This window comes from Gasterosteus aculeatus, chromosome 7 (genome assembly GCF_964276395.1).
Source record: "Gasterosteus aculeatus chromosome 7, fGasAcu3.hap1.1, whole genome shotgun sequence".
Lineage (NCBI taxonomy): Eukaryota > Metazoa > Chordata > Actinopteri > Perciformes > Gasterosteidae > Gasterosteus > Gasterosteus aculeatus.
In genome coordinates this window covers 16,922,238-16,935,330 of record NC_135694.1, presented here as the reverse complement: position 1 = coordinate 16,935,330, position 13,093 = coordinate 16,922,238, and the positions used below count along the sequence as shown (strand labels likewise).

The 13,093-nt window shown below is 41.8% G+C and overlaps 1 protein-coding gene across 2 annotated transcripts; it reads left to right on the top strand.

Annotated features, from left to right (window-relative positions):
- The first annotated feature begins 2,778 nt into the window (after window positions 1–2,778).
- On the top strand, window positions 2,779–12,107 carry dgat2 (diacylglycerol O-acyltransferase 2). 2 transcript variants are annotated; one of them, XM_040182703.2, is made up of 8 exons: window positions 2,779–3,218; window positions 4,736–4,864; window positions 5,099–5,206; window positions 5,830–5,900; window positions 8,500–8,704; window positions 9,217–9,391; window positions 10,167–10,369; window positions 10,561–12,107. In XM_040182703.2, the coding sequence occupies exons 1-8, from the start codon at window positions 3,179–3,181 to the stop codon at window positions 10,713–10,715; spliced, it is 1,086 nt and encodes a 361-aa protein (XP_040038637.2). In that variant the 5' UTR covers window positions 2,779–3,178; the 3' UTR covers window positions 10,716–12,107. The 2 variants fall into 2 exon arrangements, with proteins under 2 accessions (XP_040038637.2, XP_040038636.2); XM_040182702.2 differs by lacking the exon at window positions 2,779–3,218 and adding an exon at window positions 4,390–4,541.
- Window positions 12,108–13,093: the final 986 nt, after the last annotated feature.

Here is a 13,093-nt window from a genome sequence, read left to right as displayed (position 1 = left end):
GAGGACAAGAGAATGAAGAAAGTGTCCTTTAATAATCCCCTTGGGGAACTCGTTCTCTCTGATTATCCAGATGTTAAACTGCTACTTTAATATTTGCGTTGAAGATGCAATAGTGAGAAAATACTGAGAAAACAAAGATCATTTATGTGGATTCATGAAATCAATGGCTCCATTGTGCATTTCCATCAAACATGATGTCTAATGTGTCTATTGTACTAAAGTGTGATTATCAAACAGGCTCAATGCACAACAATACGTGTTTTATTAGTTCTAAACTCTACCTTAAAAGTTGAGTGCCTGCTTTTAGATCATGTTGCCAAATGATAAGACTGTCTGTGAACTTTGGCAGACACTTTTTATATGAGATGGCAGCGTTCTGATATTTCCAAATGAAAAGACTGGCGGACTGACAATGGCCCAATCCTTTCAACACAGTCTAGAGGAGGGTTGATGTGTGTTTGGTGCTAATTAAAATGCTGAGTAAAAGAGAATGACTTACTGCAGTACCATGAGTGGGGAAATATTATGTTGAAGGATTAAAAAAACAGTCACCAGTGAAGTGCTGATTTGTATGTGGTGTGTCAGGACAATACTGGAACAGAAAAGCCTAAAATGTCACTTCTCCCATCTTACAAAGCATGTTAATTTTTTTTAATATAAATTAACATTTATATAAATCAATGCATCAGACTTTGTGTTTTAGAGACACAGTCATCGATGGTAGCAGTCATTGTGATTTTAGGGGGTCATCCGTGACATTGGGGTCCGTTGTTCATGTCACGGTGTGGTTCACTTCCTGTTGTATTTTGTAGTTTTCTGCCACTCGTGTCCCCGGGTAACTTCACTTCCTGCCTTGTCCCATCATCCCCTGTGATCGTCTTAATAGTTTCCACCTGTGTCCAATCACCTGCACCTCCCTTGTGTATTTAAGCCGTGTGTCTCCTGTGTCACTTGTCGCGTCATTGTCTTTCGTCACGCATGTTCCCTGCTGTTTTTCCTCCCGGTTCCTGTGTTTTTGGATCTAGTAACTATTAAAGTCTTTTGTTTTCCTGCAAGTCTGCATTTGAGTCCTGCCTTCCACCCTAGCCCCTGACAGTTCAGACGATGTGCTCTGCAGTTGTTTGTTCTCCGAGTCCTCTCAGGTGGAGAGTGACTGGTTCGTCACTGTAACAATATTATTGACTTATTTTTCAAGACAGTGGTCAAGGTTCAAAATAATCAAGGCCCTACATTAACAGTCCTTTGGGCTTATATCTTATCTTGTCTTTTTCTGAAAGGAAAAACAAAAGATAAACAAAGTTCCGCTACACCCAAGTCATTAGGTATACATATACTGTACAGCGGTGGATTGACATGTTATTTGAACGAAAGGTTAACCGAAGTCAAAAAAGACTTTGTGCTTTAGTAAAACAAAAACTAACAAGTTTTCATGGTAATAAAACCACATCCATAGGCGATTTGGTATTGGCTCCTCAGATACAATTTGCTGTACGCATATGGAAAAAACACATTTAAACAGGTTACAACCCTAACTGAACTAAACTAAAACTAAGCCTGAACTCACCGCAGCAAATTGGAACTTTAACCCGAAATAACGGGACGACGGTTTCAGCGATGTTAGAAGTGGGTTTCTGGGACTGTGGATTTAAAATTGCATGATCAATACCAATTGACCAATCAGGAGGTGACATTTCTCAACAGCAGCGGTGTCAAGGACCGTGTGGATGATTTCAGCCCAAATAAATTATGATTATTGGCCCCGGTCCCATCAGATATGTCAGTTCAACTTTTTGGACTTCAGTGCAAACTTTTTTTCCTCAGAAGAGTATAATATTGAATTTGATAAAGTGCTAGGGGGCAAGGAGCAGATTGGGGAATGTATCGGCTGGTGTTAAACTGGTTCTGGCCTCCTGCTTGAGCCAGTGTGACTGCTGTTTCTACAGATTTAAAGTTGACTCGAGACCACTCGCGTTGTGGTATAAGAGGCTTAAAGCTGGGACTCGAAGAGAGCAACTAAGTGCAAGTGCTGCAGTAGTTTTCAGGTATTTGTACTTATTTTTTACTCATGCCCTAAAAACCGGGCTAGTTTGTGTCCTTTGTCCGATTTAAGTAAATGAGTTGGTTCGTCTAAGAGAACAACACAGATTTCACTTTTATTTTATTAATGATCCAACATCCAACCACTTTAAATATATTTTGCTGATGATACTTCTGTACTTCTGCTCATAGGAATTTAAATGTGGAGACTTATCATTGTTTATTGGTACGAATAAGTTAAAGACCCGAGCTCCTCTTCTGGTCTCTTGAAGCATCCGTCCGTCAGTTTTCTGTCCACGGTTGGTGTCCTCCTGGTTTCTTTGAGGTTCTGTGCGGTGCCAGCGTCAGTCCCTGTCAGAAGACAGACTTACCTGGAGACTCAAACAGGTGCAACGCCTCCCCTATGTGATATGAGCGCAATGATAGTTTTAAGAGATGCTTTTTTTCTCAGTCAGCCTAACAGCAAAGCTCTGGCAGTGTCACGTGTGTTGTGTAGATTCAAGGGACACAGAAACGTCTCCATCCCAAACAGCAACGTCCCCACGGGTAGATAACGCCATAGTTTTCTATTGCAGAGTGTGACTCACGCAGTAACCTTATTGTTAAACACATCAAATGAGGATAAGAAAGTAGCATAAAGTCAGAGCAAATTCACAAGAATATATCACACAGGGTGACCATACAACAGTTGCATTTATGAAACACACACATCTATCTGTCACAGCCAACCAAGCGAGGAGGGGCAGAAAGGGGAGGCAGGAGGGGAGGCAGAGAGGGTCAATGGTTAAAACATGCTGGCTGACCCACGTGACAGCCCCAACAAACACCGAGAGAGGCTCAGCGGCACTACTGGTTCCCACCTCCAGGCCCTGCGAGTTGCTGTGCGGGAGGGAGAGAGACTCCCCAGGTCTAGACTCACAGTCCAAACATTATCGACCCACTGTCCTCCTCTCTCGTGGCCGTCTCCGTTTGCTCCTCCCCGCGCTGATTAAATGACGGCGCGGCGCGTCTGCGCGCCGCAGTTGACGGCAGCCGCGTCGGAGGGTTCAGACCAACATCCTGACAGCCCGCACACATCGAGAGGTTTTGTCGCTGTTGAGCGCCTCGCTGCCTCCCTCTGTCCACCCAAGAAGGCTCAGATATGAAGACCATTCTTGCTGCGTACCCCGGCGTCCTCAAAGGTAAGCGGGGTCCGCGGCTCGGGGCGCAGCGTCTGGGCGACTTGGCACGCGCACACGCAGAAATCAAACACACACACACACACACACACACACACACACACACACACACACACACACACACACACACACACACACACACACACGCCGGTGTTATTCTGGGGGAAGATGCATGCAAACAAAAGTGTAACTTTGAAATAGCTTCATTATTATTGTGACGGAAAACTTTTAAAAAACGATATATTTTCAGTAGCAAAAATCTTACAACTCCCACACAAACACTGCCTGTACGAGGTGAAAAAGATTTACTATGTCCTCATCACAAGGTTTGGGCTCTGTGTCTCTCAATGCATCTACTTCCTAACAAACAGCAAGCTTTATTTTTATAATGTTGAAATATCTAGAATTTTAGGGTAAATTATTAAATGAAAACGTGTCAAGTTATTTCTTCAGTGAATCTGCACCTGATGTTCTCAGGGAAGGTCGCTCTGCCAAAGCGACAGAAAGTCTAGAAGATTTTGTTACTTATCGGTTAAACTGAAGTTTTCAGGGCCACTGTGAGGAACCTTGACAGAATATAACGACCCAAATCTCTTTTGATGGGTAGGTGGGCATATATCTACATCTATTCATATACACATCTACATGAACTCTTAAGTAGTTTAGTCTCTTTTTGTGGTTGATTTTCTTCTCTTTTCTTTAGTTGTTATTTTGTGTCTTTGCAGATGTTTGTGTCTTTGTGGTGTTATGTCTTACTGTAGTTGTTTTGGCCTCTTTTGTATCTATTTTGTGTCTCTGCGCGGTCATTTTGAGTCTCTATCTGGTAAGCATGCATTTCTTTGAGTAATATTTTACAAATTAAGGCATGGGGGGCCCTAGAAACGTTGGGTCCCTCAGTTATCCATCCATGAGCACATGGTCCACCTTGCTTCATCCGATAGTGTTTGTTTACCTCTCTACATGCCGACCAGTTTGATCTGGCTCCCAGCCGGACTCTGTTCTGCCGTTCTGCCACGATCTGCGGCTGCATCCCGACCGAGTGTCCGTCCCTCTCCTGGTACCGATCCAAGCAGCGACAGCCTTTAAGCCGTCATAGCATCATAGTTTAAGGCATTATCAGCAGCCCGGTGCTGGGTTATTTTCAGTGTGCATAGGCGGGATTAGGGTGTAGACGGCCGTCCTGTCCTGGAGAGGAGATCTCCTCCTAATTGGCTCTGTGGTTCGAGCTTGACTTGCCCCGGAGCCTGTTAACGTCTTTGTTGCTTCGTGCTCCCACACCTCACATGCGTGGTTTTGCCTTTATGGTCTGGGGACTTAAAAGAGCTGGTGAGTAGTTGAGGCTGTTTGCAGGAATGCGAGGCTGGCCGGTTGTTTTTGTTTGAAGTCCACCTTTTGGGTTTGTTAAACTGCTTAACTCTCTTAACCGCTTAAGCGCCCGTGCCATCCGCTCATATCTACATTTGACTATCTTGAGAAACTCTGCTTTTTTGAAAATCGCTTTGTCATCTATTTGTTTCCAGGCACCGGCTCTAGCATCCTCTCTGCCCTGCAGGACCTGTCCGTGGCTTTTTGGCCCTGCAGATACAAGATGGAGAAACATCTGCAGGTCATCTCGGTGCTGCAGTGGGTCATCAGCTTCATGGCCATGGGTGAGTGAATATGTCTGTGTTTGTAGGTGCTGCCGTACCTTTTGTTGTTGAAGCGGAAAGCAAGGAAAGCATGAATATTTAGAATGTGGTCTTACCAGAAGGAGGTTGGATCTCTGCGCTGTATGCAACGCTCTCTTAGCCCATAGCAGAATAATTCAGTCTTTAGTTTTGCCTACATTTCATTTTATTTGTGGTCAAGTGCTTGATTGCACAGCCTCTTTTCTCTCCCTCCAGGTGCTGCTTGCACTGTGCTACTGATCTACATGTTCTGCACTGACTGCTGGCTCATTTCTGCCATATATACTGCCTGGCTCATCGTTGACTGGAACACCCCAAAAAGAGGCAAGACAATAAAAGCTGTCTATCAACAAATTACTGTTGCATTTTAGTGCAATATTGACCCCCAACATGATAATGGGGCAGTTCTATTCAATCAAATTGTATGTTCATATACATTGCATTATTCTATTTTACATTAAATACTTGTTACTCGTTAATAAGATGTACACTTGAATTGAAATGTCTGTACATTTTGGGGATTTTCTACGTTGCTGCAATATAATTACTCTTTATCTGTAATTCAAACGTGATGTTGCCCTCATTACTCACTCCTCAATCCATTTCGCAGGTAGTTGGTATCTGAAGTGAAGACACATTTACTGCGTGATGCATTTTTGGGGGGTAGAAATATTACACAGAAAGATAAAGGTTTACAGAATAATTACTTTGACAGCACGTGAATAATCTGTCCTTGGTAATTTGGTGCTAATTGGCATGGTGAGACGCTGAACGTCTTAAACATATGCTTGTCAACATTATGTTAGCATTCTAATATAAAATAAATATAATATTTTGCTTCTCGAGCAACATTACCCACCCTACTTTTATCGTAGTCTAATAAAAACAATTGTTGGTTTTGTTTTTGATTTAATGACGTCAGTTCTAATCTCTAATGTCCTCTTCAGGTGGCAGGAGGTCCTCTTGGGTGAGAAACTGGACAGTGTGGACTTATTTCCGAGACTACTTCCCAATCAGGGTGGGTGCATTAGTCAAACTCCTGATGTGCCGTCGCTGAATTGATCCCACCCAGAAAAAACCCAAAGGAACGGTAGATTTGTGGAGTATGGCACCTATAATGAGATGGACCATGAAAGCGTCCACGGCTTCGCCGTTTCCTGCCTCCACAGAAAAACATCTAGTGTATAGTAAGATTCATCCTATTCATCGATCTCCGGCCATGCAGAGGTTTGACATTGTAGATAAGCTCATCAGGAGGTATCAGCTGGCAGCTCCATGCTGCTCCTTGTCCCGTGGGGGATTGAGTCGTTCAGAAATTTTAGACTTTGTCCCCTCGGATAGGCCAAGGAGCAGTGCTAAGCTTGTTTGACCCTCAGATATTCCCCCCAGCATCTTTTACATGAGAGGACAATGCTGATAATGGCAAATACGCTTTGCATTCACGGGCCGTTCTAAACTGTCCTCATCAAAGCAAGAAGTCACGGGTGGAGTGAGTGCTGCGTGATGCAGCGAGTGTCATGAGATGTACAGCCAAGGGCTGCAACAGTTAGTTGATTAATTCATTAGATTGATTATCGTTCTTTACTAAACCCTATTCTCCTAATGTGATGGACATTTGTCAGTATTTTGTGGCCTTTTTATCGACAACACGATTGAAAATCGAAGCTGATCCATTATTTTTATTTTATTTTATTATTTATTTTATTTATTTATTTATTTAAATAAATTCCTCTCTGATGCTGATGAAGCTTTTGTTTGCTCCTCGTAATGCTAATGAAACATCCTGCTTTCACACATCGTTTCCTTTCATTACCTGCTGACTGGGTTTCACAGTCGTTCATCCCTTCACCAGGTGTGGATGAGTTTATCTCAGATAACCTCAGAAAAGAGGTACAAGGGATAGAATTTGAAGTCCCACTCTTTGCAGTTGGACTTTGTTCATCTGATTTGATCTGAAAGTAGCCATTGGTCTCAGGTCTTGATGAGATCATCCTTTGTCACCCACACCCCTGAAGCCAGCTGACCCTTCACGTCGCTTGTTTCAATAAGTACCACGGTGAACATAAATGTTTTTTTGTGGTTGTGTGTTTGAGCTTTCTGTCAAATGTTAAAACCTCACTTATTAGCTTAAAGTGTAGTTGAACATGTTTTATTTGCAGCAGAGTCTCATAGCTCAAAATAAGAAGAATATATTTGCTGGGCCATAAATTGATTGTGGGCCAACAGTTGTTTATCGCTCATGAGTGTCTGACTATTTTTTTATATGAGTTGGAAGCCAACTGGTCAAGGTCCAAACCAGCCTTAAAATCATAGTAAGGACTGTTGGAAGATGAATGTTGCTTCAACGTCTGCGTCAACGTAAGCAACCCAGTGACAGAATCTGGACTCATATTTGATCAATACTGCTTAGTTTGATCTCAATCTTCACTACCAGAGATTGGGAAATGCTTTGGAAGATTGGCTGGTTGCCTTCTGGGACGGAAACACCATCGCTAGCACTGAGGGGAGAATTCCTTTTTTTCCACAGATGTGTGATATATGTCTCATGATATAGAGACTGAGCTTTTGTTTGAGGTTGAGCAAATATGAAAAGGAAGTTATTTTTACAAAAGGTACCAACTGCAGCTTTTCAACGCTATTGCCATGTCTCGTGGTCCGACCTTAAGCCTTCCACATCTGCCCTGCAAGCCAGGTGGAGTCCTGCGTTACTATGGAGATCTTAAATGTTGCTAATGTGGTTATGCAACGGTTGTGTTTGACAGATGGTGGTGGAATCAAGTCTACAGCGCAGATCAGAGAACAGTTATAGTCTCTAATGAGATTCTTCAGTTTTACACAGAATGTTAAAGTGTTTTGGTGCCAATATGATATACACAAACAACTTTAGAAGCGGGCCATTATGTCATGATTGAGCAATGAGCCACAGGGTCATGTTGGGTTTGTGCTGATAAGGATGTCCTCATTCTCCTAAAAACATGAGCTGTATAGCCAATTCATCCCACATGCTTATTCTAAGCTGGTCTGGCGTGCGGCTCTTTCCCAATGCAAAAAGTCTGATAGTCAAAGTCTTCACTATGCATCTATGAATTTAGGATTTCATGAAAAAAGATGCAAACATCATAGTTTGATCACATCCCAAAGAATATAATGATTAACAAGAGGATAGACCAGCTTGAATTATATTTATCTATTTTGTTGACGTAATTATTCAAATAAAAATAAATGACAGATTCAAGGTTCTATGAATGTTTACAACCTTGTAAATTAAATATTCATTAAGTATGTTCATGTATTGTATGTCATTATAATAATATATACTACTAACTGCAAAAATGAATGTACCGTAAAGATATAGATGGTAATGTTAAAGAGAGCGTTGAACAAAACAAATAGCTTTAGGGAATAAACTGAACCAGACGCGACCCAGTGAAATACCAAAGAGATTAGACTGTATTTTATAATGTGTGTATAATGTATTTAGTGTGGAACTGGTACACAGCTTCTGTTCTCAAGCCCTTGAGCCATGCTGGTCACTAACATGACATTTCTCCAATCAGATGTTCTGGCAGTGTGAAAATCAGCCTCACACTGGTCCTCTTTGTCCTATTTTCCTGCAGCTAATTAAAACCCACAACCTGCTGCCCAGCCGGAACTACATCTTCGGCTACCACCCACACGGCATCTTCTGTTTCGGTGCCTTCTGCAACTTTGGGACCGAGGCAACAGGCTTCACCAAGAAGTTCCCGGGCATCAAGCCCTCCCTGGCGACCCTGGCGGGAAACTTCCGCATGCCTGTCCTTCGAGACTACCTGATGTCTGGAGGTGAGACGATGAGGAGCACGGGAGGCTTCGAGAATCAGAATGCTATATTTGAAAGAGAGTGGACCTTTGTCCTCTTACACAGCCGAAATAGCTTCTGTTTGCATATATCTGCTGATTTCCATGAGCGATAAGACTCACTGTTTTGTTCTGACGCTTCATTGGTAAAAAAAGGCCCTAAAGAACTTTCTTTGGTAGATTTTTGTGTCAAGCAACAATCTTTGCAAAACTTTAAAAGTAAAAAAAACAAACATTTTTTCAGCTGCTGTAAACCAGCTATTCACATTGGATCTTTTTAATTTTACTTCGGTACTAGATCCATTTGTTTTGCTCTGTAGAAAGAGTTGCATTAATTACAATAAAGAAGTGTCTTCTAAAATGATTGAGAATTACAATATTTGCATCCAGTATTTGTAATAATATTAGGAAGATGTTAACAGTATTAATAGGCTGTTGGGAAATGCTTCTTTACTGGACCTTTAACCATCTTTCTACATTCTTTCTTTGTTTCTTAGGTATCTGTCCTGTGAACAAGAACTCCATCGACTACCTGCTGTCGTGCAACGGGACCGGAAATGCTGTGGTCATCGTTGTGGGAGGAGCGTCAGAGTCTCTGCAGTGCGCGCCGGGTTTGAACACAGTCACCCTGAAGAACCGCAAAGGCTTTGTGAGACTGGCCCTGCAGAGAGGGTGAGCTGGCTGCACAACACCTCACAGACAAAGACCCGTACGGTCAACGCTTCACACAGCCTTGAACTAGACCTAATTTGAACGTGATGCAAAAGATTGAGTAACCGATCGATGCTTATGGCTGCGTGCACCGCCGCTAGGCAAGGTTTGTCTGAGAGAAATGATACTTATATCTGCGTCCTCAGCGTCGTCTCAACTTGCTCTTCTGTGTGCTGTTTCTTTTGTTCACCCCTTGCTTCACTGGCAAATGTTACAAATGCACCTTTGTGGGCACATCATGTATTTTATAACTTGTTTGAGTGGTGTTTGGAGGATTTTCAAACTGATTAGTGCATATTGTAGCCAAGACTTGTTTCGAACGGTGTGAAGCAATCACGTAAGGTTTTATTTATTAGGCTTTCTGTGAGTTATTTTCTTAATCAGAACCTTTTTATTTGGTTTCACATCTGTTATTCTCACCTATAAAAATAACCCAGGAAAGCACATTGGTATCCCTAAATGAGTGACACCTTTGTGCGGCTCATTTTCTGTAACCCGTGTAGCTTAAAGTATGATGGAATCCTCAAGCTAACTCACTGCTGGATTGTTAGCTTGCTTTCAAATTCCGTTTCCAATTGTATTTCTTCTTTCTACGTCTTTACAGCTACACACCTTTTGTGACTTGTTTCCTTTAATGTTTTTGCTGATTTTAGATTTTAAAATCTAGAAACATCCCGCTTGCCATTGTCCAAGAAGCAGACGGTTTTGTTGAGCTACCACCTCTGCGTGTCCTCAGATCTGACCTGGTTCCAGTGTATTCCTTTGGAGAGAACGATGCCTATAAGCAGGTGATCTTTGAGGAGGGCACCTATTGGCGGACTATCCAAAAGAGGTTGCAGAAGATCATAGGCTTTGCCCCGTGCCTCTTCCATGGATGTGGCCTATTCTTCGGCAACTCATGGGGCATTGTGCCTTATGGCAACCCGATCACCACTGTAGGCAAGTTTGTTCAAGTTAATGTTTGTCTGGAGCTGTTGACGTAGATGCATATTAGGGTTCTCTATAAAAATGCAACAAACTCTGCTATTTGAGCACGGTTAACTGTATTTGTATTATCCAACTAGCACGCTGTATTAATGGTTAAACATCAACCGAAGTGATTTTAACCCTCTCTCCTGTTGTTAACGTAGTTGGAGAGCCAATCACAGTGCCAAAAATTGAGGATCCAACTGAGGAGATGGTGGACCTCTACCACGCAATGTACATCAGGTCCCTGCAGGACCTTTTTGACCGGTACAAGACCCGCTTCGGCCTGAAAGAGAGCGACGTCCTGTACATCCAGTGAACGCAACCGGGGCCCTGTTGACGCTCTGAACTTTTAACAGCATCTACAGACCCCCGCATCCGCCCCCCCTGCCCCCTACCCTCCTCCCCACCCGCATCCTATCTGGATGCTTGATTTTGGATTATCTATGTAAATTCGCATATGAGCCTGTTTGCTATAAACCTTTGCTCTCTGCATACTTGCACACAAACACACACATACACACACATTGGCATAGCTCCTTCTCAGGTAATGGCAGGTTTGAAGAACCGTTAGCTTTCCTTGCTGCTGCAGTGGGGATTGAACCGTCTTAGTTCTTTCACCAAATCCCACGTCACAAAGCAATGCCATTTGTGCTTCCCGTGTCTCATTGAAGGCATTGGATTCAGACTGTGTTTATCCGTGCAGAGGGAGGAAAAGTTCCACTAGGTGAAGCGGGAAGGTAACAATGCAAGACATTAGAGAAGTGCCAACGCTTTTGACTTTTACTCACGCAGCAATATAATTCTCCCCAAGATCCTTTAATCCCTTTATATACTAAATGCACAAACAATGCAAATGGAAAGTACCACTTCATTATTGGGATGATAAGCCTAAAGTTTAATTGAGCCAAATATCTAGGTTGTCCCCACACAGGCATGTATTTCTACTGTACAGAAGCCAAAACTGAAGGAATTGTACAGAATGGACATCGATATAGATAGATACATATATATATATTAGATGAATGCAAGAATGCATACATATTGTGCCTGTGATTGTATAATGCCATAAAGTATTAATTTGTATGCTGTAACAATGCAGGAACAAGCCTTTTTTTCTGCCCTCCCTTCGAGGATATTTCTGATGCACTTTTCGTATTGCTGATCACGTTCTGAGGTTTTTGTGCCTTTGTTTTTTTTTTAAATATGAGAAATTCTCCAAGATGCTCCCAATGCTGCTTGGCTTGATTTCCCTTTCTGGTCCTAAATGGTATCCAGCTCTGGTCGGGTGTGTTTTGTCTCTGCAACAAAAACTGCACTGATGTCTTCTAACTTCTGTAAGGCTGAAGAAGATTTTTTGGGGAAAATCCTAAATGTTTGAGGATTCTGGTGTACCGTGGATGTGTTTATAACTGTACAATGGGTGTTAATTAAAAAAAGCACGGGATTATACCTATTACTGGTACAATGTTATGTTTCAAGGGTCCCACAAGTACTTTTGTGAAATCTGGGTATGTGGTTATGGAACAAATCCTGGGAATTATCAAAGGTAGTAAGCTTGTGATTATCCTGTGTTTTTCCTCTTGTGCCTTCTTACAGACTGCAGCGTAATCCATGTGCATTTTATAAGAAATAAATGGCGAGAGAGATCGGTCAATATGATGAATGGCATCTTCCGCCAATATTTAAATTAAACTTTTTTTTTTCAGAAGGGGATGTGAGTTTTTGTACCTGATTTAAAAAAAATATTTACCCAACACTACATTTGTTTATAGTGTTGCATCATTTTCTTCATTTACCTTTAGAGCTGTCCGTTATTCAATTGCGACTTCTTTGTTTGAGTATATTTGACATTGCATACAAGGCCTAAACATATAACTGCCCTCTTGTTAGTTTCTAGTATATACCTAAAAGGTCTGCCCATACAAAAAACCCATTCACGATCCAGAAAAACCTGAGGCAGCGGTGGACAATGGTGGACATGTGGACAGAACTTCGGTATTTTAGAGTCAACTAAGTGAGAAAGCGGATGTGAACAAATGTAGTTTGAATTCACTTTTAAATGAGTTGACAGAATACAGAATACACCAAAAAGCTGTTTTCCAAACCATGTTTGAAATAACAAGAAAGTGAATTCTAAAAAGCAGAAAGCGATCAATATTTTCTTGTGAAGTGCAATGACCCAGAGGAAACAGAACTGTGTCTGATGCTGCTCTCTGATGGATGCTCAGTGTACTGCAGGCAGGATCGAGTCGGAGTTTACACAAATCCTTCACACGGTACAGTGAGAGGGGCTGTGGATAATGCAGTAATGGAATGTAAAGGCCATTTACTCAAGTACTGTACATAAGTACAATTATGATGTACACAATGTCACACTATGCTATTCAATGATTTTAATACTAAGTTTAGCTTCCATCGGTTGTTAGGTATTCTACTGCAGATTCACATGTTACATCCAAAACATATGACCAGTTTCATATTTAATAGTATGAATCTAAAACCATTATAAAGCCTATCATAGATGTATAACACCATTGAATTTGTCATTTTACATTGAGACAATTGAGACAAAAACTTTAAGTACATTTAGCCGACAATTATTCAGCAGTTTTGATTAAGTATTTATTTAAATCCAGATTTTTTCCTGTTATTGAGTTATTTTACATTGGTATTGGCTGCTACTTTTAGTCAGTG

What these genes read in the sequence shown, in the direction of transcription:
- dgat2 (XM_040182702.2), top strand. Translation starts at nt 4,499, where the DNA reads ATGCGTGGTTTTGCCTTTATGGTCTGGGGACTTAAAAGAGCTG. An exon ending in CTGGGGACTTAAAAGAGCTG is followed by an intron (nt 4,542 to 4,735) that starts GTGAGTAGTTGA and finishes ATTTGTTTCCAG; the next exon opens with GCACCGGCTCTAGCATCCTC. An exon ending in CAACCCGATCACCACTGTAG is followed by an intron (nt 10,370 to 10,560) that starts GCAAGTTTGTTC and finishes TTGTTAACGTAG; the next exon opens with TTGGAGAGCCAATCACAGTG.